The sequence below is a fragment of the Dunckerocampus dactyliophorus genome, chromosome 15 (genome assembly GCF_027744805.1).
Source record: "Dunckerocampus dactyliophorus isolate RoL2022-P2 chromosome 15, RoL_Ddac_1.1, whole genome shotgun sequence".
In the NCBI taxonomy this organism is placed as follows: domain Eukaryota; kingdom Metazoa; phylum Chordata; class Actinopteri; order Syngnathiformes; family Syngnathidae; genus Dunckerocampus; species Dunckerocampus dactyliophorus.
In genome coordinates this window covers 15512490-15540299 of record NC_072833.1, presented here as the reverse complement: position 1 = coordinate 15540299, position 27810 = coordinate 15512490, and the positions used below count along the sequence as shown (strand labels likewise).

General features: G+C 42.5%; 3 protein-coding genes across 6 annotated transcripts in view; 1 reads left to right on the top strand and 2 right to left on the bottom strand.

The window, feature by feature from the left end:
* LOC129168169 (SH3 domain and tetratricopeptide repeat-containing protein 1) overlaps nt 1-22991 on the bottom strand; it is a 51802-nt gene extending 28811 nt beyond the window's left edge. For 2 of the 4 annotated variants that reach the window (XM_054753135.1, XM_054753136.1), the window contains exon 1: nt 13223-13328. The gene's annotated coding sequence lies outside the window, so the exon portion shown is untranslated. Of the gene's footprint in view, nt 1-13222; nt 13329-18881; nt 18936-22745 lie in introns of those variants that run through there. The other 2 variants (XM_054753129.1, XM_054753130.1) reach the window with 2 other exon arrangements.
* Nucleotides 82-11515, top strand: sstr1b (somatostatin receptor 1b). The gene is made up of 2 exons (XM_054753143.1): nt 82-233; nt 5843-11515. Exon 2 carries the CDS (start codon nt 5982-5984, stop codon nt 7077-7079), a length of 1098 nt encoding a protein of 365 aa, XP_054609118.1. The 5' UTR covers nt 82-233; nt 5843-5981; the 3' UTR covers nt 7080-11515.
* cd248a (CD248 molecule, endosialin a) lies at nt 18914-22434 on the bottom strand. The gene has a single exon (XM_054753138.1). It carries the CDS (start codon nt 22267-22269, stop codon nt 20020-20022), a length of 2250 nt encoding a protein of 749 aa, XP_054609113.1. The 5' UTR covers nt 22270-22434; the 3' UTR covers nt 18914-20019.
* Nucleotides 22992-27810: the final 4819 nt, after the last annotated feature.

Below are 27810 nucleotides of genomic sequence, written 5' to 3'. Positions count from 1 at the left end.
AGATGCGGCTCGAACGCAAGAAGGAGAGCAAGAAGGTTGTGAGACAGAGATAGCATGCTGAATAGACCAAAGAGAGCGAGAGGAAAGAGGCAGCATTAAGCCGCTCACACGGCAGCTGGATGCTGACACACTCTCAGGCGGAGGACACAGAAGACCCTACCGGCTCCGCAGGACTGATGGCGACATCGCCGTGATGAGGACAAGGGAGGAGAGGAGCATCTCTGCAGTGGAAGGTGAGCAAACACATCAGCACCACCGCCATGCACAAGTTGATGATTGCCTCATGTCATGGGTGAAAGGACAATCATTTATTGGTGAGTCATATTAATGGTCAGAGATGGAATTTAGGCACTACAAGCGGGCCAAGGATATCAATTAGATAATTGACCTGCTTCATTGGCTGCTGTGACCTTGCTACTGAGAGAACTAAAGTGTAAATTAGTGCACATGATCAACTTCTAAAAAAAGATACACCTTTCTGTTGATTGAAGTACTGTCTTTTGCTTTCCTTGCACAATGAATCATAAGACAATACTGAATCTATTTCATTGTGCATGCAGATATTGTTGCCAAGACAACTCCTAAGAGGCTGAAGTTCAAGACATACTGTAGCATCGTCTCTTATTGCCTCTTCAATCATTTGATATTATAACAACAGTAACAAGAAGACTTTCCTGGAATCCGATCCCTGAAGCAGAGGCAGGCATCCTGCGTTAATTCCAAATTATATGAAAGCATTCTAGCCACAGGATAATACAATTAATCACCAAAGTAGACACACTCATACTGTCAGGCAGCATAATCAATCATCATCAAGTCTTCTGGCTCATAATATAAAATCCCCTAAATGAGGAGTAAATGCAGAAAAGAGATGAATGCATAGTTCATTTTGTCCATATGTCATATGATGCAAGAAAACAATGGAGTGTGGAGAGAATGCGAATGCTTGGAAAGGAGCGTCTCTCAAAGGTCTCTAATGCAGATGGCCATGAACACAGGCTAAACACTCCTAAAAGCTCCTTTGCAGCTCGGCTCTGCTCCAGCGCGTCGACAAAATTTGCCTTTTGCAGCGCTCAAAGAGGCATCGATCAAATCAAATAGAGTCTGTGTGGTGAGGGTAAGCGAAGCGGGGAGAATATGACTCACCTTCTCCAAGCAGCCTACAATTATGAACATATCTATTATGGACAGAAGTACAAACAATACTTTCTTGTTTGTCCTCTATTTTTACAAAGCCTGGAAGATATCTATCAGGATACATGGTGACCATACACAGTAGACACCCGCTTTTGGTATATTCAGGTTTTTTTGCATTTGTTAAATGCCTATGCCTATTTTTGATACTACCAGGGTCCACCAGTCTGGACCCAGACACCGTCCAATACAGGCCTGGACATACAGTATAGTCAAAAAATTATTTAAGCAGTTAAGTTTAGCTGGGGCGCTTCGCTTACACTTTACGACACTGGTTGATCAACTCAGGAAATCCACTGACCAATTGCATGTGAGTTAAGCCATCCCACGTGATGCCAATCAAATCTGTGCATTGGTGCGAAACATCGCGACTGTAAATACAACAAAGACATACGAGTGAGTAATGCGAGTGACACTTACCGAGAAAGAAGATGCCAACAAGTGATAGATACACATAAAGAGGACAGACAGATGAGTGAAAGTTACTCGGAAAGAAGAGAGATATGAGCAGTGAGAGGACAGAAAAATAAACACATACGGCGCTCTAAGAAGAGAAAAGTGGACAGTGCATTCAACGCAGAATGGACACTCTCGTTTATGTTCATTCTTCCCTCTGGGAGTACAAAACCAGTTATATTCTCAGAGACTGTGGTACTCAGAAAAGGTGACAATGTGAAACTATAGTGGTGTTTACACTTGCACACATTTTGCCTCCGCATTGTCTCGCAATTCAGCACGGCGTGTCATTTAGATGGCACGCTTGAAAAGGTTCAGGACGCTGTTTACGCACCTGGCACGCAAATGGTGACCAAAATGCCACCCTCCCGCACCACTCACACCTAAGTCAAGTAATGTTTACGTCTGCTGTGCGACATAGTACGCTGGATGCGCATTGTTCCAGCATGGGTATGCATTGTCAAGGCCACTTCCCGCATCCGCAAAGCAGTCATGGCATTATTAGGTCCTGCTTTGTCTGCTGACGGCACACAACAGCAGCCATCACCCCAAGGTTAATTAATTCCTCTATTTGCAAGGGACTCACAAGATGTAAAACTCCAGAGGGGAAGCTCTCATTGCAGAAAAGAAAGGAAAGTCACTTTTCCCAAGGAAGATCCAAGAGGATACAGAAATTACACGAGAATTCCCTCCAACTTGTTCCAAGAGGTGGTGGAAAAGCTAACCCATTCATGTGAATGAGACACACTTTGTTTGATACACACTGTCAGCATTGTTTGCACGTAGGTTGCGGTGTGACTCGTTTACGGAAATTATGCATGCCAAAAATTTTAAACATTTCAAAATTTTCTTTGCGCATTGGCACGCAGCCCCACTCAGTTTACACATTTTCACACCTGTTTGCAACCAATAGCGAGGACAAAATGTGTGCAAATGTAACATTGGTCAATTGACCAAACATACCCACTCAAGTCTTAACTTGTGTCACAGAAAATAACAGCACAATATGAACAAGCCACCCCAATCCTGTAGGTCAGTGATTCGCAATCCTAACCCATGGGTGTCCAAAGTGCGGGGGAGGGATCTCTCACACTCATTAAACACATTTTTAATTCAGTTCTACCCCTTAAGAAGAAGAAACAAATACAGATTGTATACTGTACTTAAAAAACGTGCAGTTAAACAAAATCATGTCTTGTCAAGCACCTTTCTGCTGGAAAATATTAAGTGAACCCTCATTCTCCTCAAATATTACTCACAAAGTTTGCCCTTGGAGTCAATTTTTCGACCCCGTGGATATTTTCCTCCAGAAAATTGTTTACCAAGTTTTGGTGTCAGGCAATTAATTTGTTGAGTACATAAATAACCCTGAGCTGTTCTCTAGTGCCATCATCTGGTCAAAATGTTAAATTAGAATGAATTGATCTTGAAAAGGTTTCATCTAAATCTTGTCAAATTGACTGACGTTAATGACCACAAGAGTATGAACACTACCCAAAGAGGCAAAGTGGGTCCCACCTCCAATGGGCTCACCACTCATAGAAGGGGCCAAAAGGGTCAAGTGCAGTGTGAGATGGGGGGCAGCCGAAAATGGGGCCCTTGGCGAAGTTGGGTTTGTGAAATATATAACAAATATTATATTGTACTATATTGTATTATATATTGTTTCCCCTCCCCAGTGTAATATATCAACCCAAAAGTATCAACTCTGCACTTGTAGGTGTGTGGATGGTAGGTCACACATGGGTCACACACAGACAGACAGGTTTTTCACAGCTAAAACAGCGTGGGGTCAAACTGACCCCAGAGGAACACCAAAGCGTGCAATATGTGTCCAGAACATTGAGATCATCATCATGATAATTTTATGCTCAATCAATTGTAGCTATCACATTAGGAAAAGTAATAAGTGAATATTAAAAATGAAATATGAAGGAAAAAATAATCAGATACAAGTTTTTATGTCATACTTGTTAATTAGCGTGGGAAGCGCCTTGAATGCCTTTTGTTTTGCTGGTAAAACACACCAGCTGCAAAGCAAGAAGCTATAGGCTTCAGTTATGAGGCCAGATTACTCCATGTGAATAAAACGTTAATTATGTATTGATATCTAAAAATCAACTCGATTGTTATCACTGGCATGAATGTTTTGTGAGTGCAAGGTTTTAGTTGCCACTATTTTCCATGAACATTGTAGTTATCTTTTTACGTGTTTTTTATAATGTGGCGGTGATTGAACACTGCCGAAAAGAAGCAAGGTTTGAGTGCACCTGAACTTTAAATTTTTAACTCCCTTGTCAGGTTTTTAGTCAGCATGTTCTAAGGAGGAGCCATATGGATCAGTCACGACGCTAGAAGGCATTTGTACTTCTGATGCTGCTGAGTCCATATTTCCTTAATTGGCTGATTTTAATTGGCCATGGTGCTGTGATGTCTCCAAGCAACTGACTCAGAAGTCAAAACATTACCTGGTGTCTTCATCTCACCATCATTTGGCATTAATGGCAGGTGATTTTTGGTCATTTCGTCGGGTCCAGTCCTGTTGCAAAATCATTGATTTTTTTATGCCACAAGCCATCGTTTGGGGTTACTGTATCTTTAAAACACGTTCAAGTTCCAGGGTGACACCTTAGGCATAAACAGGTAGTTAGCTATTGCACTGAAAATTATTTCAGTTTCCATTCCATTCAAACTTTTCTTTATTTATTTATTCTTGTTGCTGAAGCAACCATTTTTGATTAGATTTTTTCTTTATTTTTTATTCTACTCTTCCTTTATTACTGCACAGGATATAATCTGTCAATTTTTTTCTACTCCCATTTGATTATTTGTATTTAAATTAGTATTTTCTCTTTCTGACTTTCACCACTGCTTAAGCTACTGTAGCTATCTATTGTTGCACATTCTCTATTCCTTTCTCTACTAAATAGAAAACACCTAAAAACAGGAAGCGAACAATTTTTTAATAACCAAAGTTAAACACATGAATTACTGTACCCCAGCTAAACCCAAAAATTCTTATTTTATTCTTCTATTTATAAAAAACCCACCTGTATATACTGGGGTTGTGAATTGCATTCAGCAATATTTTTGTTATTTAGCTACAAGAGAGGGTCTTGTATTTCATCCACCATCCATGTCGCAAATTGAATTGAGGATGCAGTCAACATTTTATTCCACAGACATGCATCTTCATGGTGGATACGGCTCCATTATTGCGACAATAACTCAAAAAGTGTCAATGCTTTTATCCATTCAGTTAATGGAAGTCCTTTCATGTGTGTTCCTGGGTATTAATTCTGCATAAAAGGATAACGGAGGCAAGCATTACATGTCCCCGCTAACGCAAACAGCATTATTTCCCTGAGCAAAGACCACCTTGTCCCTGCTCGCATGTTGCATCCAGAGAGCAGCATTCATGCAACTTCAAAAGGATGATTGTGCTCATTAAAGTGCAGCAAGGAAGAACAAGACTCATTAGGATTTTGACTGTAATCTCCCTGATTCATCATTAAGGCTAAAAAGCTAGTCATTGTGTGCCATGCCTACTGTATTCACGGACCCTTTAAAGTCAGCCAAGTTCTTTATCGGACGGCCTGTGCATGTTAATTACTATTCAATGCTGGTGAGAAAGGACAGAGAGAGTCGGCAGGAAGAACCAAATGTAGTACATCCCTGCTATTCACAAGTATGGCAAAAAACACTAATAATGGATGCAACTATAAAAAGTCCCAAAAATGCCTTTTTTGTTACTATAAATGCTATAATATGCATCTCATAGTTATCACACATTTGAAATTCTGTTTTTCACATGAAGAAACAATTACAGGCATACAGTATACAGTACTGTACTTACACAACGTGTAGTTACACAACATCACGTCTTGTCAAGCTTCTTCCTGCCGGAAAATGTTGAGTGAATTGACTTGTGAGACAGCGCCCTCTGCTGAATTCATAGCTGCAGCACCCCTTTTTCCATGCAGATAGTCCCATGCAACAAACAGCTTTTTATTTAAGTTATTATTAAGTGGTTAAAGAAATATATTTACAATTTACAGCAGAGAATAGAAATCAATGAATATGCGGGGGCGCGGATGCCGAAAGGCGAATAGGCGAGGATTTACTGTAGATTTTAAATAGCCATGAGGTTGTATTGATTGATGAGCCGACACATCTCCTCTTTTCCTCACAGCTTTGGCACACTGAGGTGAACACTATCAAGTGTCCAGACGAAAGAATCCCATGCCACCGCTGAACGCTCCCTTTCAATCCGCACATGGATTGTTTTGAAGCAACTGAAAATTACTAAAGACGAGAAAAGCAGCGCTGTGATGGATTTCAACGAGAGCCACAAGCCAACAGGGCTTCCGTACAACTCAAGTGTGGACTACGAGGACTACTACCAGGATCCCGATGTCAGCAACATCATCATCCCGTCCATCTACGCTCTGGTCTGCTGCGTGGGCCTGACCGGCAATGCCATGGTGATCTACGTCATTCTCAAGTACGCCAAAATGAAAACGGCCACAAATATTTACATTCTCAACTTGGCCATCGCTGACGAGCTCTTCATGCTGAGCGTGCCCTTTTTGGCCACGTCGGCCGCCGTGCGCCACTGGCCCTTTGGCTCGCTCATGTGCCGGCTGGTGCTGAGCGTGGATGGCATCAACATGTTCACGTCCATCTTCTGCCTCACCGTGTTGAGCGTTGACCGCTATGTGGCTGTGGTGCACCCCATCAAGGCGGCGCGCTACCGCCGGCCTACCGTGGCCAAAGTTGTGAACGTGTGCGTGTGGGGGCTATCGCTGCTCGTCATACTGCCCATCATTATCTTCGCTGACACGGTGCCGGCCCATGACGGCGCCGTGGACTGTAACTTCTTGTGGCCTGAGGCAGCCTGGTCCGAAGCGTTTGTGGTCTATACATTCCTTCTGGGCTTCTTGCTTCCTGTGGGGGCCATCTGTTTATGCTACTGCCTAATGGTGGCCAGGATGCGAGCAGTGGGGTTGAAAGCGGGCTGGCTCCAAAGGAGGCGCTCCGAGAAGAAGATCACCTGCATGGTGCTGCTGGTGGTCGCTGTCTTCGTCCTCTGCTGGATGCCCTTCTACATCGTCCAGTTGGTCAGTGTCTTCCACCGGCCACCGGACCCCATGGTGACACAACTCTTTGTCATCCTCAGCTATGCCAACAGCACTGCTAACCCCATCCTCTACGGCTTCGTGTCAGATAATTTCCGGCGTTCCTTTCAGCGCATCGTGTGTTTCCGCTGGCTGGAATCTGGCGTTGATGCGGAGCAGGTGGACTACTGCGCTGTTGCCATGAGGGGACAAGGGCCCATGTGCGGTCCACTGGATTTTCCCAAAGAATTGATGGCCTCTGACATGGTGTTTCGCAATGGAACATATACCTCACGCACAACCACTGTTTAAACACCACAACTGAAAGACGCCATAACATATTTAAAAAGCTTAAATGAAAAATTAACAGTACAAGCAACCAAAAAAGTGAATGTCACAAGAGTTATGTGTATGAAGTGTTCTGCAGATTATTCATTATCAAGTATTTTGAAACATGTTTCAATGAAGGTCCTTGATGTATTCAGTTTAAATATATGCTATGTTCATACTGCAGGTCAATTCCGATTTTTTTGCTCACATGTGACTTGTATCTGATTTTTTCATATCAGCGTTAAATGGATAGTTCAGATTTTTTGACATGAAGTTGTATGACATCCTCATCAGCAGTGTAGTCCATCAACGGCAACTCATCCCACACTTGGTCTCCTAAGTCCAGCTCTGGTCAGAGTTTGGTGATGAAGAACGAAGTTCCAGGTTGTCATCCCCAAGTGGGGGATGAGTCTCTGTTGCTGGACTACACTCCTGATGGGGATGTCATACAACTTAATGTCAAAAAATCCAAATTATACTTGCGTATCTTGCTTGCTGCTGTAACAAGTGAATTTCCCCGCTGTGGGATAAATAAAGTACAAATACAAATACAAATACAAATAAAAGTAAAATCACAATCAATTTTCAAATGCAACCCAGGAATCTTTACATATAAATCCAATACGTAGCTGATGCTACTGCAGTCTGAACGTTTGGGTTGCGTATATCCAATCTATATGTCATCGATAGAGTTGGGCAAAGGTACTCACATATGTAGACATCTGTAGGCTTGTCATTCAAAAATCATTTTAAAAATCTGTGAGTGAAGTGGCTCACGTCAATGTCCCACCAGTCCTGGCTCTGACATCCACCCACTGGCTCTTCAGAACAGACATCGCAGCAAGTGCCCCACAGACGTACTTACTTACTGCCCATTTTTTCCTCCTGGAAAGTAGGAGAGCAACAAAGGTTCTCTACTCTGGTCAATTCTGGGCTGCTTTCTGGACACCTTCCCATGTCAGGTTCATAGATTTGATTTCTTCTTCTACTGTGGATGCCAGGCGCTCTTGGGTCGTCCTCTCTTTCTTTTACCTTCAGGTGTCCAGCCAACGGCTAATGTTCCAGCATCGCTCTGTTATAATGCTATCCATGCTGCCCTGCTGACATCTTGCCAGTAAATCTTTATTTGATATATTTTCATGCCAAAATATCTGGCAGATTCTTCTCAGACTCTTTGTGTGGAAAACTGACAGGTGACATATGTCATTTGTTGCGCCTTACAGGTGGGTGGCTCTGATATACGGTAATTTCAGTTTTGTCTTGGTTCTATATTGCTGAGATTTCCATATGTCGTTCATCATTCTGAATACATTTCTGACTTTGTTGAATCTGTTTTTTATGTTGTTGTGTGTATCCCCATCATTTCTTACAGTACTCCCAAGATAGGTGAACTCATTTGTTGTTTCTAGAGCCTCTCCATACACATGGATTGGTAGTGGGTCTGAGATATTTAGCATCATCACTTCAGATTTCCTCAGGTGTATTTTCAGGCCAACTTGCTGTGCAAAGTAGCTGAGACGTGGTATTTTCTCTTGCATGCGTTGGTGGGTGTTTGAGACCAGAGCTAGATTATCAGCAAAATCAAAGTCTGCTGAGAAGAGGGTCCATCTAATACTCGTTTTGTCTTGACAATCACAATGTTGAAGAGCAATGCAGACATCACGCATCCTTGTCTAACTCCTGTCTTTAACTGGAATGCCGGGCTACTGTTTCCCACCTGGCATTTGAACTTGGCATAGAAGGGCTTCATAAGGTCCACTAGGTGGTGTGGAATTCCATACATCCTTTAGATGTTCCAGAGCTTGTCTCGGTGTATGCTATTGAAAGCCTTTTCAGAGTCGACAAAATTGATGTGCATTTTCCTCTGCCATTCTGTGCATCTTTCTATAATATTACGTAGTGTGAATATCTCGTCAATGCACCCCCCCCATTTTGGAATCCTGCCTGTTCATTCCTGAGATTCTCATCTCTGTAAGACGCTGTGCAATAATTTTTGCCATGATTTTGCTTGGTATTGATAAAGGTTCTGCACCAATTGTTACTATCTCTCAAGTTACCCTAATTTTGGTATATTTATGATTAATTTCTTCTGACCAGTCATCGGGTATTTCTTTGTTCACCCAGATGGTTTTGAATAGTCGTTGAATAGAAGGTCTGCTATGAAAAGCTCTGCATTCAGGTTATTTGAGTTTTTAAATTTTTTTAGGGACTTAATGGCTGATATAATTAATATTTTTGTTGGTGGTTTGATGCCAATTTCCAGGTCATTCTCTGCATGCGGCCTAGTGGTTAGGATGTTGGCCACACAGTCAGGAGATCGGGAAGATCTGGGTTCTCCGTTGGGCATCTCTGTGCGAAGTTTGCATGTTCTCCCCGTGCGTAAGTGGGTTTTCTCCGGGTACTCCGGTTTCCTCCCACATTCCAAAAACATGCATGTTAGGTTACTTGGCGACTCTAAATTGACCATAGGTACGAATATACTGTAAGTGTGAATGGTTATTTGTCTATACGTGCCCTGCGATTGGCTGGCAACCAGTCCAGGATGTACCCCGCCTCTGGCCCAAAGACAGCTGGGATAGGCTCCAGCATACCCGCGACCCTAGTGAGGATAAGTGGCATAGAAGAGGCATGCTCTCTGCATGCTGAACATCCAGTTCTGTTGTGCTCAAAATGCTCAATCCAGCGGGTTGTTTGTTGTGACTCAGTTATCAAATGTTGACCCTTTTTGTCTACTATTGACGTGTCAGTTGTCGTTCGTATTTGCCACTCAATGTTTTTGATGATCTTGATGATGATGCTCACCTTGCGTAGCTGCATTTTCTGCTTGACTTGCATGATCTTCTAGGTATGCCCTCTTGTCAACTCTGTTTTTTTGGTTTCTTGGTACTGTTTCCAGTATTTTTCCTTTAGCCGTTCAGACTTTGTCTCATTTATTTGTTTCTTTGAGGCCTTTCCATTTTCTACAGTTTGCCATGTGTCTTTCCTTACACATTCCTTCTTTTTCTTGTGCTTGTATCTGAGGCAGGCTTCACTGATCTTCACGTAGACTGCTTTGGTCTGTTCCCACAAAGTGTTGACATTGTCTGATTTTGGCCCTATGTTATCCATTATATCTGTCAATGCCTGAAACCTGTTCTTTAATTGTAGCACAAAATAACCCCAGACCTTCGCATCATGTAACTTTCAGACATTGAATTGCTTTCTGATTGTCTTTCTGCTCCCCGTTTTCCTACACGCAGGCATAGCCAATATTCTTGCTGTCTTCTTAATCTTCTGCACAAAATAATTTGGTTAAGAAAATGCTGACTCCAGTTGCACAAAAATCCTTGAAATTGTCAGAAACGCAACAGGACTAAGACCACGAATTGTGGCCATGTTTACTTCCGTAAACACAGGACACCATGTGTGACGTTGTGTTTTGTGCGCATGTGCATCACTTCCTGGACACAATGTGTTTACATTTACAAGTCAAATTTTTTTGGTAACGTGAATGACTACATAAATGATTTGACTTAAACATAAAATCTGAATTGGGTATCATACCCTGCAGTGTGAACGTAGCCTATGTGTGGCTCTACTGCTAGAGTCAATGAGTTGATATGAATGTTGTCCTCTCTCTTGTATGTAGACATGTAGGTTTCTGTCAAATTAGAATTGACAATAAAATTCACAGGTATACCTGCACTATATGGTTTGCCACAAAAAAGAAATATATAATTGGTGCGTATGAAGAAGATGACACCCTAAAACTATGCATAGGCCACTTCCTTAATTTGTCACAGCGTCACCCAGTAGTAAAAGGAAATGACATAAACATTTGAGATGTAAATTAGCCTACGCTTGCAAAGGGATTTTGCAGGTTGACTTCAAATTCAGGGCAAGTAAAAACATACCGATGATCTTACGTGTCATAATTTGTCTGCAGCTCTCCTCATATCTCGGGTACCTCATTGATACGGCAAGTAAGATTCCGGTGCAGCTCGCAAATGAGACCACCCCAAATTGACTCGCTAGCACACCCGGACACATTAAAAATTATTGAGAGTTTCACCGCTTGCCACAAAATGCGTTGGACATGTCTACCATGACTAGGCTCCAGTATACCCCCGCTACCCTAATAAGGATTAAGCGGCATACAAAATGGATGGATGGATGGATGTCTACCATGACAGGATGCATGAAAAGGTCTCAGACTGTGTTTCTATTAGCACACTTCCATACTTACACATCAAATGTATAAAGTCGTCCCTCGTTTATCGCGGTTAATTGGTTCCAGACCCGACCGAATTTCCGCAAAGTAGGATTCAATATTAATAAATGGAACATTTTCGTAGTTATAGCATAGAAAACCTGTTTATGACTTTCTAAATATGCTTTTTTTTTACCAATATTAGAGCCATGAAACATGAGACATGAAATAATACCCCTACAGCCACACTCCTATTATTCTTTGCTAATGCACAGGCTACGAGATCACTGCAGGGTCAGGAGACAGCCACGGCTTTAAGCATAGCATGCTAGCGAGCTAACTAGTTATCCTCCAATGTATTTATTCTACAAACTCAAGAAAGGGTTTCAAATGGAGTGGGGAAGAAGGACAAAGTAAGAAGCCAACAGCTTAAGACTTCTGCACAGAATGGGAGAAGAACTGTTTTTTTCACTCTATCATGTTGGACCTGCCATGGCTGACTACATGCAGGGTGAAGGTAAACTCATCTAATGTCATTTCTCATCAATGTTTTGTGTCTTTACTGATGCCTAGTGACCAGAATACTACATATGACTTGACTTTCAATATTTTTTTGACTAATAATGGACCATAATCAACCACGAAACAGCAATCATTAGTTCATTCATTAATTTACCAAAAACCATGATAGAGTGAGGGAGCGATGTTCGAACCGCAACGTAGCGACTGTACTATGTACACGGTGTAAATTTTGGACAGTGTATCTCAAATCCATGAGTAAATTATGACAGTGTAGTGCTATCTCAAATCCATTAATGTCGTTGCGCACTTACCAGAAATGACAATCGCAATATTTATCCACTTCCTCTTCTTCTTCTGTCCTTTTCAATTGTGAATTGCAACCACTCGAGTTGGTCCCTATCGTCCGCTAGGTAGCCAAGAAGGCGATGATTGAGGGTGGTTAGGCTACAACGCTGCACATTCCCCATTTGGGGTGTGTCGAGTGCATTGAGTACATCCAGATACTGATGGCGCACTGCATTTTGCTGTACTTCACATTGGAAGCTTTAATTATCCATACTTGAAATTGCACAGGAAGTCAGCCATTTTGATATGATGCAGCAATTCTGAGAAAATTCCAAGGGACATACTTTTACCAACCGCTCATAGGGAATTTGCCCAAATGAGCCCAATTCAGAATCGGACATACTAGACAGATGGCCCACGATAAATTGCAAAGGATTTTAGGCTGTGGCATAAGATGTTGGAGGAGCTTTTGATGACTCGCTAAGCAACAAGAAACTCAAATAACTTGTCTCCACAAGGTTAGACTTTGATGAACAGACCACACCTTGAAGGGATCCCTTTGTCACTGCCTCAGCTGGTCACAGTGCCACCTAGTGGCGATAGGAAGCACCCCCAAATTACTCACCTCATAAATAAGCCCACTGAATCACTCTCACATTTCAATACCCCATTGAACCCAACATAAGCACAGTGTTATGTTGTTTACTTTGCTCCTCCACTAGCCTGCAGGTCAAAATTCATTTCTATCCGCTTTCCAACTGCATTTTACGTGAAAATGATTTAGCAGCTTCAGTAACTCGACACCTGGAAGAGAAACCCTTCCTTAAAGCGACAACAACATCTGTTTTATCTGCCGTCTTGGGAACAAAGCGATGGCTTATGAGAGTGGAGGGTGCTCACATCTGTTTTCTGTCACCTCTCTGCTGTCTTGTGACTGATAGCAGAGCCTCCAAGGCGCTTCGCTTTGGAATGGTGGGGAACGGAATTAGAGTCTTCGCCTGATCTGCAATCTAGACTAAAGCGTTCTAGGCAACCATACATTTACACTAGTTGGACATGATTGTACTGAGAATGGAGGTGAATCATTTTAGACGAGGATATTTTTTTCAATTCATTAAAAGTTACTTACCATCTCTTAAAGGAAAACTGCACTTTTTTTTGGAATGTTGCCCATCATCCACAATCCTTATGCGAGACATGAACACACGTCTTTCTCTTTTCTGTGCATTCTAAAGAAAAACATAAAAATACAGGCAGGTTATTAACGCATGTAATGGGACACACCAACTCCGTCTCGAAAGCCTCCTATTAAAACACCCCCACAAGGTTTTATGGTTTGATATACATGCTCTGACCATGTAGTAACATTCAGATACAACAGATACATTCATGATAACATGTAATACTTACAGTATTTTGGTCCTTTTAAGCATTACCGGAGCTTCCTTCCTGGGCGCAATGGTTTCACATAGCAACATAGAAACGAACGCCTACACCTACCATTAACTTTTCCAAACTCAAAAACAAAAACACAGCAGAAGCGGCAGCGGCGGCAGCTCCAAAATGTAGTGTTGCCTTTCGGTAGTGGCCTGAGGCATTGTGAGCGCTGCGCTGATGCGCTGCGGGCGAGTGTGTGGTGAAGCTAGTCGCTAGCCGGCTAGTAGCTGATGGAAATGGAGCGTTGTTGGCGGCTTTTGAAGGTTTTTTCAGAAGGGTTTATAGGCGGAATGGGTGCGTCCCATTAGGTGTATTCTTAGCGCCTTCGTTATTGCTGTTTTTATATCTTTACAAGGCACAAGAAAGAGAAAGACGTGTGTTCATGTCTCACATAAGGATTGTTGATGATGGGCAAAATTCCAAAATGTACAGTTTTCCTTGAAAGTGCTCATGACACCAAAAAAAAGTTGGAAAAAACTGAAATGAAAACAAAATGAAAGTACTCACTTAATAAAACATTTGTGTCGTAGATAAATAAAAAAGTATGAACTAGGAGTGACAAGACTTTTGACACGCCCCCGGTTACAGTAGTTTTCTGAACCGACGCCATCTTGGTCGTGACGTCACTCGCAGACGACATACCGGGAACCAAATTCAAACGTCACACCAAAGCTTAGAAAGTGACATATTCACAACAATAACACAATCATAACATTCACTGATATTGTGTTGTGATATCTGTGGTTTGACACGCACAAAAAAATGGCCACAAGTATGTTGTCAGTATATGACACAGATGCTGCAAAATGAAAGACTGTTAGCCCTTGAATGAAACCCCTTAGTATTATTATAGATGTTAGCTGAAAAACACGCTAACCGGGAGAACGTTAACCATGGTACCATTGAATAACGAGAATAAAGTAGCATTTATGGGACAAAAGTTCAATTATTCCAAGAAAAATGTAATATAACAAAAATAAACATCATAATTTACATGAAAAAAAGATTAAAACACTCGTAGAATAACTCAGGCTTTCACTTCAGTAAGCACATATTATATCTTACAATAATAAAATCTTACAATATCTTACAATAATAAAAGCAGTCTACGTGAAGATCAGTGAAGCCTGCCTCAGATACAAGCACAAGAAAAAGAAGGAATGTGTAAGGGAAGACAAATGGCAAACTGTAGAAAACAAAAAGGGCCTGACTGAAGGTTCGTTGAGCATATTTGCCGTGGTTAGTTTATGGAAGCGAGAGAATGTGACATATCGAATTTGTGTGCATGAAAAGGACAGACCTGAGTGCACTTCAGCTTGGTTCTAACGTACCCTTTCAAAGCCCCACACACCCTCACATGCATTGTGCTTCCAATAAGCATCTCAAAAAATAGATAAAATGTAAATATATATTTGGCACTTAGCACCAATGCACAGGATTTCTTAAAATGGTCACAAATAAAAATATAACACAACAATCTAGGTGAACATCGTCTTTCATCCTACCAACGTCTTTCATCCTACCAAGCTCCATGATTGAAGAAACAAACAGAGAGGCCGCATCGACTGCAAAACGTCCAGCAAGTTGACCTCGGCCTCTTAAGACTGAAGCCTGAGGCGTGTGACCTTTAAAAAAGGTTATCTGTTTTCACAAGCAGAGATCAAGGAGAACCCTTGGATCCAAAAGCAGTGAATACTGAAACATGCAATGTAATGTTATGCATGTGGGCCATTCTCCTCAAAAGGGTACCAAAAGGGTGACACAGCAAGTAAAAATTAAGGTTATATAATTATTTCCTTTCCAATTTGCCTATTAAAATAAAGTATCACTTGTTCTGTTTCAGTTTATGAATAAAAACCTGCAAGAAAATATCATATTTTGGTATATTTCATAGCAGCAGGGCTCAATTGTGCTCTAATTTATTTACTTATTAATATTGAATCCTGCTTCAAATTCACTTATCACGGGAGTCTGGAACAAATTAACCACAATAAACGATACATTTTCATTCAATTAATACAATTTTTGTGTTTTTCTTCAATATTATATACCGGTATTAACAATTTGCTGAATGCTTTCACCAACAACCAAAAGCAGACCTGTGTAAAATATTGGAAGGTTGATCCAAATGGAAAATTTAAAAAAAGTTTACTCCATGCAAGAAATAAAACACGCTGTTTTTTTAAAGGTGTATTTTTTTTTTGTGTATGTACTGCACACACGCCATTTATGTGTGTAAATCAGTGCGTACACCTTACCTTGCCTACAAAAATGTCCACTCATGCTAAAAAAGAAACGCAGAATTGTTAACAAAAGATGCTGCTAAGTACAGTGGTACCTCAGTTAACGTCCACCCCGGTTAGCATGTTTTTCAGTTAACATCCAAAAGTTTTGATAAAATTTTGCCTTGTCTTGCGTTCGCCGGCATGGTTAGCATGCAATCGGGGCGTGTAGCAAACTGCAGCAAACTGTGCTTGGTTTGTTTATGCAGCAATCTTGGATCACGCCTCAAGACAAAATCTTGCGAGACTTAGTTCACCCTTATCTACAGCCGCCTGTAAGGCACACACATGTAATGTAATTAAATGACCAACACGAAGGACCCTCGCGTGGATGAGTCCTGTCCGTGCATTTTTTCAGTGAGTGTGGTAAACCCTAAATAAGCCGCTATGCGTCCAAAGGAGGTTGTGAGTGACTGCAACATTCTAAAGACCACTACTGAATTCAAGAAAGAAGTCATGGCAAACTTCAAAGATGGTGTCCATGTTGCTGATCTCGCCAAGATGTACTGGAAGCCTTCTTCAAAAATAAGTACCGCCCTGAAGAATAACGACATAATCAAGTGAGCTAATGTTGTGAAATGAGTAACAGTGTTAACAAACCATGGAAGGTGTTCAAAAGTTAGTTCAGGGCTAACTTGTTGTCAGCACGAGGCTGCTGGATCTAATACAGAAAAGGCCGGCAACAAGTGAATCTGTTGATGAATTTAGCAAGCATAGGCTGGTTTGAAATTTTTTTTAAAAAGAACAGGCATATCTAACAGGCATGGTGTGTTTGTGCAGGCAAACATGCCTCCAAACTTTGAGAAGCGCGTCCACTTCAGATAAAATGATGTTCAATGTTCATTTCTCAATTTCATACGTCATGCTTGTAGCATTATTTGAATGTAAAATGTGCATGTTAACAAGCCTTTAAAATCTGCATAGATTTTTTTTTTGTGCAACATGAGTGTAGTAACATTTAAAAAAAAAAAACACGGCCATCATGTCCTTGAAAAAAATCTCCTCTGCTAGCACTAAATCATCCGTAAGTCCACATCACATTTCAGCCTGACTTGTCTCTCACTGAACAAAATAATAACTAAAAAACAGCAACTGAGGCAGTTGAACTACAAGCAAAACGGCTATCAAAAATTGTAAACTCATTTAACACTGGTCTTGAAAAATACAACATTTTTGAACATGCACATTTTGTTTTTGTTGTTTTGACTTTTTTTTCTGCTTTTAAAATTGAAATTAAGCATAACTTAGTTCAGCCTGTTGGCCCTTTGGGAAAACTATTTGCCCACCCCTGGCCAAAACCTGATCCGAATGTCCCTATCAGGGCATTTTTATGATCCATTGTAAACATTCAGCATCACATTGACCAGATGTTTAAAATACTTCATCCACCCTATTTGTCAAAAGTGTGTGTGTGTGTGTATGTGTGTGGATGGGGGGGGGGACAGAGAAAAGAGAGCGCGTGCTCCCGCCCCCCATTCCTCCACAAGCCAAAAACTGGTTTTCATCAAAAGCGATGCATGAGTCAACACAACACAAAACTTAACAGCAACTGTGCTGATTTGGGGAATTTGTTGCAGTAAAGACGCCACAAGCAATAATGTGAGCCATGAATCAATGTCATCTCAGATCATGTTATTATTAATTGGAGAAAATTGACTTCAATCAATAATAAACAGTCACAGCCCAATTTCCTATCAACAAAAATGTATTAGTTTTTTTTTTTATTACCGTTTTTCTCACAGTCAACGAATACAACAAAGATGCATTTTATTTGCAAATGTGTAAAAGTGAATTCACCCCTGGAGTCAAAATATATCTTTTTAAATAAATAAAAGTCTGGAGTACGCCCTAAAATGTCATTCTTCTCTAGTCCCAAATAGAATGTCAAATAAAACAATTAATATTCAATTAAAATGTAATTTCCATTGTATTATTTTAACCATAGATGTCTCAGGTAATCATGGAAACAATTGTTTAAGTTACGTTGTTTTAAATATTATTTTTTATGCAAGAAATCTGCGTCCCACAACATGCATGCAGCCCTGTTACCCCAACATTTTTAAATGGTAGAAGAATAGTCACATGACACATGGGAACTGGCATCCTATCCAGTAACAGTTTGCCAACGGCATGAATAGATAATAATAATTGATGTGCTCCCTTCTAGGGCCGCACGGTGGTCTAGTGGTTAGCATGTTGGCCACACAGTCAGGAGATCGGGAAGACCTGGGTTTGAATCTGCGTTGGGCATTTCTGTGTGGAGTTTGCATGTTCTCCCCGTGTGTGTGTGGGGATTTTCTCTGGGTACTCCGGTTTCCTCCCACATTCCAAAAACATGCGTGTTAGGTTAATTGGTGACTCTAACTTGTCCATAGGTATGAATGTGAGTGTGAATGGTTGTTTGTCTATATGTGCCCTGCCATTGTGCTGGCGACCAGTCCAGGGTGTTCCCCGCCTGTCGCCCGAAGTCAGCTGAGATAGGCTCCAGCATGCCCCCCCGCGACCCTAATGAGGAGAAGCGGTATAGAAAATGGATGGATGCTCTCTTCTATTTTCCATATTTTTATATGTCTCACAGTACCTCATGCAACACAATTAAGTAGATTATCAGGATTTTTTTCTTTACTAATTTACTTCAGTACGGTTGTCCGCTTTAATTACCTGTATAGCAAGAGCTAGCTAGATGCTATTCCTGACAAAAAGCTAACTTTAGCACAAATCCTGTTCCTGTGATTAGAGCCAAATACAGTCCTCCCTTGTTTATAGCAGTTAATTGGTTCCAGACCCAACCGCGATAAATGAATTTACGCGATATAGGATTCAATGTTAATAAATGGACTATTTTCATAGTAAGAGCATAGAAAACCTGTTGATGACTTTCTAAATACGGGTTTTAACATTATTAGAGCCCTGTAGACATGAAATAACACTCCTATAGTCACCATTACACTCCTATTATTCATTGTTTACACCGCATTGCACAACTCTTATGCTGCAGGAACTCACATTTCTTATAAACTCAAGAAAAGGAGTGGGGGAGAATGACAAAGTAAGAAGCCAAAAACTTACCACTTCCATACAGAACGGGAGAAGAATCTTTTTTCCCTCTGCATCAATGGCCGGCTACATTGAGTGCAAGATAAGGTAATGTGTTAAGGATGGATGCCTCATCAATGTGACATTACTGCCACCAAGTGGTCATACTACAACATAACACTTGTATTTCAATATGTTTTGACTAATAATAGACCATAGTCTACCACGAAACAGCTACCAATAATTAATTTCTACAAAAAACGTGATATTGCGAGGGACGACTGTATAGCAAGTAAAAACTAAAACAAATAACAAAATTATGCATTTGATGCCAATCAAGTTCATTACCCATTATTAATGAATACATATGAGAAAATTGAGAGAGAGAATGTTTATTTTTTAAAATAATTTAAAAATATATATTTTTTTACATTTTAAATTGAATTCTGGAATGAGCCTCATCGTGTCGTGTGATAATTACTATTTCCTTTCCAAACATGTTACAAGGGTATGATTGTCTTTTTGGATGGTTTCAAACGAGCATGAAGCCTCCAACAGCTGGATGTGATTCAACATGGTCGCAGAACATTCCAGGCTCGGAGAGAGAAATCTGGTTACAGTGTGACTGACGGCCAAATTTCAAGGTTCCTTCCAACGCTTTGTGTGCACCTCACATCACTACACTGCCAAGTTTTTTTTAAAGGGAAATCCAAAAAAGAAGATAGAAGTACTCTTAAAGTGGACATTCTGCACATTCCTGTGAATTTCACTTGGGATACTTGTCTGACTATGAAAAGCAAAGCTGCAGAATGCTGAATAAGCAATGCTGTAAAAAATGAACATTATTTAAAAGCAAACTTTGGCTAAAGCAATAATTGCAAGAGTTTTATCTACTGCAGATAAGATCTAGTAGTTCATGTATTGTGTCTCGTTTGGTGTAAATGGTGAAATGAACCATGAGCGTTCCTCATTTAGAGCAATCAGGAAGCAATTGGACGTCAAGCAGTCATGTGGTCAGTGTATTGAACATCCAAGTATAGCCAAAGAAAACAAATTCAGTGGTTTTCAGTGTCTCACCTCCTAAATAACAGACAATAAACAGCAAAGTCCAGGATGATGTTACATCCCCTCAGAGTCTGTATATGTGAATGTCACTTTGGATGCCGTCGACCTAAACATGACTCTTGACCCCGGCTGAGGGGCTAGCAACCCCCTGTTTGTCATGAGCGCCAGAGATCCAGTGGTAGCAGTCGGTCCCGGTCTTACTGCGGGGCTGCACAGCACAGCGAGTACAGTAGACAATACCTAAAACTACCATGACAACGATGAAGATGCAAACTGGCACCAAGAGGCCCACCAGCAGCCAGTTGCCACTTTGAGTCTGCCCCCCACCCTCATGTACAGAATCTACGTGACGGATTGTGGGTGGCTGAGAGGGAATGGCCTGAGTGGGAGTAGCTTGGGTGTGGATCACTGGATAGTCCACTTCCTCCCCCTTCTTCTCCTCCTCTGCAGATTTACCCCTGACTGAGGGTGTTTCTTCCTGGGGTGGATTGTGGTAGCTGGAATCAGTAAGCATGTAGGAGTCAGTGACTTTATCCTCTGGATTTCCTCGGCTCTGGTCAGCAGCTGTGAACCCAGCCCACCAATTCCAAGCTCCTTCCGAGATTGTAGAGGTGGAAAAAAAGGGGAAAGGAGTGGTCTCTTCCTCTTCTTCCTTCTCATCTACATACAAGGCGGCATTGGTGGGTGTGGGTGTGGTGCTGATGGTGATGGAGGATAACAAGTCCAGCTCAGACTGAGGATTCGGCCCCCTGTCCAACATGTCATCATCACCATTGGCAACACCTTCCTCCTGTGTCTCTGAAGCAGGATTCAAAAGTTCCTCCTGAGGAGCACTGGTCACCCAAATGACATCAGAACCCAAAACTTTGGGAAGGTCAGTCAACCAGTCCAGAGTCTGCTCCACCTCCGGTACCCAATCAGTGTGACCCTGCTGTGGATTCCACTCGTAGTCCTCCTCCCATGCAGGCCGAGGCTGGTGGGTGACAGCCCATTGGTCGCCTATTTTCCGACATGAGGAAGAATCGGACATGACAAGTTCGTAGCCTTCCTCGCAATAGCACTCAAATCCGCCCTCGTAGTTCACACACATTTGCTGGCATCTTCCTGGGATCTGGCACTCATCAGTGTCTTGGCATCGACTGGTGTCCTCAGGCTGCGGGGAGAACCCAAAATGGCAGTGGCAAATAAAGGAGCCCTCAGTGTTGTCACAGGCATGTTCACATGGATCGCTCAGACACTCATCAATATCCTCGCAGCCACCCTCGTCATCGAGCTGGTAGCCCTCTTGACACTGACATTGAAATGTCCCAGGAGTGTTGACACAACGATGCTCACAGGGACTCTGAAGGCATTCGTCTACATCCAGGCAGCCATGTTCATCTGGAGCCAGCATATAGCCATCAGGACAGGCGCAGCGGTACCGATCTGAAAGGGGCACACACTCAAATTCGCAGTTGGCATCTTGACAGCCGTCCAAGAGGTCACAGCTCTGCCCGTCATCTGCGAGCTGATAGCCTTCAGCGCACTCGCAGAAGGAGTGAGCACCAGCTTGCTTGCAAAAATGCTCGCAGCCTCCATTGTTTTGCTCGCACCAGTTGTGTGATGTTGGAGGGTTGGAGCAGAGAGGGGAATCTCTAGACCACCCCACTGAACCGTCTTCCCTCAATAGACAGAGTACTGACTGTTGATCTGTAGGGCAGGGCATGGTCGCCACAGATCCAAGAGGGGCGTGGGTCAGAAGGGTGCTTAGGAGGTTAAATGGCGTGGCGTAGAAGGCATTGCCTGCCCCCTCACTCCACAAGGCAGGGCACATTCCTGTGTAGGAATAATGGCAGACATAACCATCCACAGGGACAGAGCAGGACCCATCCAGCCATTTGAAGTTGTCAGTCTGGTCCTGAATGTTGTATCCCATAACCACGCAGCGAGGCACTGAGCACGTGCTGGGGGAGTCGTCTTTCTGCCAGTTGGTGTATTCTGTGTCCTGATCCCCTGTCGTCCAGGAGAAACCCCGAAGAAGCCGCGAGGACGTGCACTGGCGGGGTTGCCGCTGCAGGCCGATCCATACTTGGACCTTGGTGCGCGAGTGTCGCAAATTCAGAGAGGTGAAGAGAGTTTCGATGGCGGCGGCGTCCACCTGGCGTTTCAGGGTGGCTAGGTTTCCACCTTTCTCCTTGCAGGCTCTCCAAGAGTCCAAAAATGTCTTTCTCTGGAAGTAAACTGCCAGGCAGCCGTCGGCATTGCACAGCGCGTCTGTCTCCCTTAAGTCCTCACTTGAGACGGAAGAAAGTCCCAAAAACAAAGCCAGCAGGGAGGTCAGGAGGGGAGATGTAGTGCCGCTCACCAGGGAGCCCATTCTCCTCTCTTGATATTCCTCTCACCTCCTCTTGGTCCACTTGCCTAGTTCTTGATGCCTAGTCTTGCCTATGTGAACTTTTCTTCCTTCATTTGAGTCTGATTGAGCTCCTCAGTCTGCCCTGCAGAAAGGCATCTGAACTCACTGGAGTTGCATGCAGATTGTCCCAAGATGTGAAGGGGTGAGAGAGAGAGGGAGGGCGAGGGAGGGAGTAAGGGAAATAAAGCAAGGAGGAGGGGGGGGACAGGAGAGTGTATGTTTTTGGAGGGGGGGAGTGAAGTAAAGTGAAGGAGGATGTCATATGGTTTTCATAAATTCTGATGATGGATGTAGTTTGATACACTGCTCAACACACACACACAACTTTTAAAGCGTATCCTTGGCTTGATCCAACAATTAGCTATCTTCTATTTCCTCTTTGCTCGAGCCTAGCCATGTTAAATATACCAGTTGTATTAAGGTAAAACTCCACATACCTTTCCATAAGCGGATGCCTCATTAGAAAAAATGCAAGGATCTTGTCATCTTTGTGATCACACACATCTGCTTTCCTAGCCTAAGAACACATACAACTCTAGGCCAGGAAGAAGATTTCCTGCAAAAAAATAACACACATGGACAACTCGAGCCTCCGTGCTAATAAATCTCAGACTGGGATGGGGAAGTAGGGTAGTAGTTGTCAAGGTCACCAGTGAGGAGGAAGGGGGGCTCTGGTTTTGCTGTGAAAACAAAGACTGAGTGCTGAAATGGAGAATTACGTTTGCAAACGGGGAAGAGTTCTGTGGGAGAGTGGCTTGAGGACTTGGGGACGGCGGGGGGGTCGTGGGCGGTAGCGGGAGTTTAAACGATTGTGTTGCTTAGAATGCACCTCACTGGGCTGGAGTCGACTGAAAAAGTCAAAGTGCACTTAAGGCTGCTACAAACTTGCATGTCATGCATGCACAAACATACCAAACATGAACATTTATAGATGCGTGCCAAGGTAGTGACACACTGGTGGTGATAATCTACATCTGTATGTACAGCTCCCCTGGGGTAGACTGTCGGAAACATGGCTGCCAATTCTCTCCTACGGCCTTTCCGACCACCACCAAACATTCACTGACGTTCATACACCAGTTTGGGCAGCACTGGAGGCAAGGTGACTGGGATGGTGGAAGAGGGGACTAAACTTCTGGTTTCTGGACAACCTGCTCTACCTCCTGAGCCACTGCCACCCATTAGCTGTTAGTCTTGACATTTTAACCTTTTCTCCTTATATTCTGTATTTTTGCTTGTTTTTAACATTTTTGTTTTACTTTTTTGGTTAATTGTACTTTTAGAATGTGCTGCGGGCCAATAAAAAACAAGCCGTAAACAGCCCCTGGGCCACACTTTGGACATCCCACCTGTAGAACATTTAATCTCCAACAGATGTTTTTTTTTATGTCCTTCAAATAAAACAATTACCTACTCACATTACCATCCTGAAAGTTCTTCAGACCTTTTATTTATCTGGCAACAGCTATTGGAACTCTGCAGAGGAAACCTGGATGTGCGTACTCATTGGACAGCAGACTGAAAGAGAAGGCAATCATCTGTTTGACCTTCCATTCATTACCAGTCAACAGATGGACCACATGAGGCGTCCCATCACTGCCAGCTTGCATGTTTTAATGACATAGTTGGTGTTTAAAACAATCACAACCAGCCATTAAAGCACACACACGCACACACACACACAAAAGACTGCTCAATGACAGCAGACAGAAACCACGAGACAAGCAGTATGTCCGTGTGAATGACACCCTGGCAGCGTGATTATGTTACGTGTGCCAGACAAGAGCTGCCATTCACGCGCAGGCACACACACGCCAAAATTTGAACATGTGTTTCCAGCTTGTCTGTAGGAAAGCAGCCAGCAGATTAGTCCAATAAGCAGTGCAGTCGTGCGTCCCTCGTCTATATTCAAATGAATGCTGAAAGCCAGGGACACTGCACTTTTGATTCACATTTTCGGACTAATCAGTACTCTGCTGGCACGGCTGCACAATCAAGGCTCAAAATTGTTTCTATTGTAGAAGACAAAGGAAGAAAAATATTGGATCTAATCAGTCAATCTGGTCTTGACAAGAGATAACAATGCTCAGTTGTCAGAGAGGTATTCATGCAACACCATGTTTATTATTGGTGAGTGCTGGAGCCAACATAAACTGTGTGTGTGTGTGTAGGTGTGTGTGTGTTTATGCAAATGATTGTGCAAATGAGTGTAGTTCATTTGAAAGTTTTGAAAAAGCAGCACAAGACCAAATATGAATCAGGAATAGAAATAGATTAATATTATTAAATAATGTAGTATATTATATACCTACAGTTGTATCAGTCAACCTGGAATTATTTGTCTTATTTTAGCTGTAAAAGTGTCATACAATCTGCTGTATGTGCTTGGGTCCCTCTTTTCAGGACTACTTTACACATCTGGCAAGTGTTTTGCATTACTGCATGCTAAGGTCTTGTACCAGGACAACTCAAAAAAAGGAATTGTATTTTGCTGAATAAGAAACCCAGAACGTACATGAATAAAGGATTTGAGATTTACAGTATGAACCATCGACTGTAAGACATTGAACATCAAGAATATGTAAATATCCCATGTCATAGAAAGCCTGCTTCTCTGTTGTATTGAAGTCTCGTATTCCTGGAGCTGCTGTGACACAGTTCTTTTGATTACCATAATGATGCATACTCAACTACAACCCGCGGGTCGGCTGTAGTTTGCCCATGTCTGTTCTAGAAGCATCTATTTAAAAATGGAGCGTCTGCTTCATAGGTTTCCCCATCCAGTGGGAAAGAAACACTCCGAGTTCTTTCCCATGAGTGCAGCAGTGCCAGTGAGTCATGCATGAACGTGTGGATGTTCTCAGACGCTGACTCTCTGCCCGCATGATGATGAAGCACTTGCAGTGGCTGAAGAGGACTTGCCCTGCAGTTCACCAGTCTTCCGGTTGTTATTGCATGATTCCTCCCTCAGCGTCCCTAACATATGCTCACCCTGGCTAGGCAGGAAATGTCTTTTTTCTATCATAAACCCAAATCAGCCCACCTGGAGGTTGTGTGCAGCCCAGATGGTCACATGTTGGAAGGAACACACTGGAGCAATGGAATCTAACACACGTTTGACTAGAGTGCTTACTGTAGTTGTTCTTCATCCCAGCAAATGATTTTGGAGAATTGTATGCTTCCAGCTTGGTGGGAACACTTTGGGTCTTTCGTCTGCTTTCTGACTGCTTGAATGAGAAGAAGTCCATCAAAGAGCTTTGGAATGAAATAGATGTAGGCAATGACAAGCCAACGGGCCCTCTCTCGGGTCCAACATCAGCAACCTCATCAATGGACAAAGACACAAGCTAAACAAGACTAATGTCAGTGCATCAGTGGGTCAGTAAACAGAAGAAAGCCCACCACACGTTGTGATGATGGTGACAGCAGATAATGAGGAAGAAATGCTTTGCTGCTCACAATGGAGGACAATGAAGAAGCACATGTGCTGACTGTTGATCTGTCTGGCAGGGAATGGCCGCCACAGATCCAAGAGGGGTGTGGAAAAGAAGTCTGAGACTGTGCTCCAAATCGCGCACTTCCACCTAAATATGTACACTGTGTACTTAGTTCCCGACTGTGTAAAGTTTTGCCAAATTGTTTACTGTTGTTGCACACTTACTGGAAATGACAATCGCGATATCTATCCACTTTCGGTGCTCCTTTTCAATTGTGAATTGCGCTCTCCCTCTCCTTTAATCCCGCTCCTTCCTCTACGTAGCCAAAATGGCAATGATTGAGGGTGGCAACACCTACATTTTGCCATACTTGTCAGTGTGCACTGACAATGCTAAGTGTAAGCGCCGAAGTGCGTGGTTTGGAACACAGCCCTTGTGTGAGGTATGCAAGTGAACAATCCTGATATCTGAAAACTGTATTAGTAGATTAATCAGGTTAGCTAAATATTAGAAACAGCTTTCAGCATGATGTGGTGCACCGCGACACCCCCGAACTGAAGTACAATAAAAAAAAAATAGTCTTCGTTTATCATAGACGAGGGTGCGGCGGGAGTGTTGCTAGCAGTGATATGAGGTGCTGCCAGACACTGTCCACAGTCACACTATAGCAATACAATCAGCTCCATACATGGCTTGAACGCAATAACAAACAAAAAGTGAGGCAGAGCAGATGCAACATGCAGACATGCTGTCATAAAATATGTCCTTATAAACTTGAACCTCTTCCTTGCCAAGTTTCCTAAGAGACACATCGGGATGGATATGGTGAAAAAACAGACAGTGTTGTATTTCACTTGTAATGGCCACTCCATATGGTCATTTGGTATTGTTAAAACGAGCAAACATTTACTTTTTTGGTTTTATGAAAACTGTTATCATCTTTTTAAGGGCAGAATTATGGATACACTACTGTAGTGGCAGAATCAGATATGAACAGATTTGCCAGCCTTTTGGTTCATCACAATGCTGAGGTCCAATTATAGATACGATATGAGCTGGTAATCTTCACCACCACCACCACCATCTGGAAACACCCGCTTTTATTCTAATCATTTATTTCCACGATCTTTTATGCTATGGACTCCATAGCCATCCTTATCGCCGCTTTTCATCTGTGCATTGGCCTCGGTGATCTCTAGCATCATATTGGCTTTTATTCTCCCACATTCCCTTTATCGCCAGCTCTCTCTCTCCAAGGTCGCCATTCAGACACATTCTCAAAGGGGCACATTCTCAGCCGACAATCACAAATGACATCCTATAATGTACGAATGCATGTTTTTGTTAGCGCGCCTCTATTCAGAATAGAAACAAAATACAGAGGCTCATCAAAATGATCCAAAAGTGAGAGCCCACAACACGCTTGCTCAGACACCACTACATTTCTGTTATAAAGACGTGTCATTGAATTCATGTGATTGCTCCTCTCGCAAGTAAGTAATGACAGCCGACACTTTCCACAGTAAAAATGCCGAGTGTGAACGCAGGCCAGCGGGGGCCAGTACAAAGTACAGCAGGCTTAGCGTGAGTATGCCCTGAGGACTTCATTTAGGACTTTATTTAGTATAAGCTGTCATTAAGTACTTGCAATAGGGACGATCACATTAATTAAATGACGTGTTCTATGAACAGAATTCTGGACTAACAGTTGCTACATTTAATCCACCCCCCCAATCCACCACCCTTGCCAAAACTGACCATTGCTATTCTCTGTCACTTGTCCTTCCTTTACTCTTTGTCTGTCCCCTCTTAAACCATGTACTGTTTGGTGGCTTTAAAATAAAAACTCAATCCAACCTGAACTCACTTGCTGTACGGCCAATCTGTTATGAAAAAATGAGCATACATTCCACACATGCTGCACGTTTAAGCTGCCGAACAGGACAGGTTAAAAAGAAGAAGAGAGAAAAAGAAATTAAAAACGTCATCATTCACTGATACAGAGCTGTAAAGTACTGCATGCCGGCCGTTGTAAACTAAGTGTTACCTGATGACCAAATTTAAA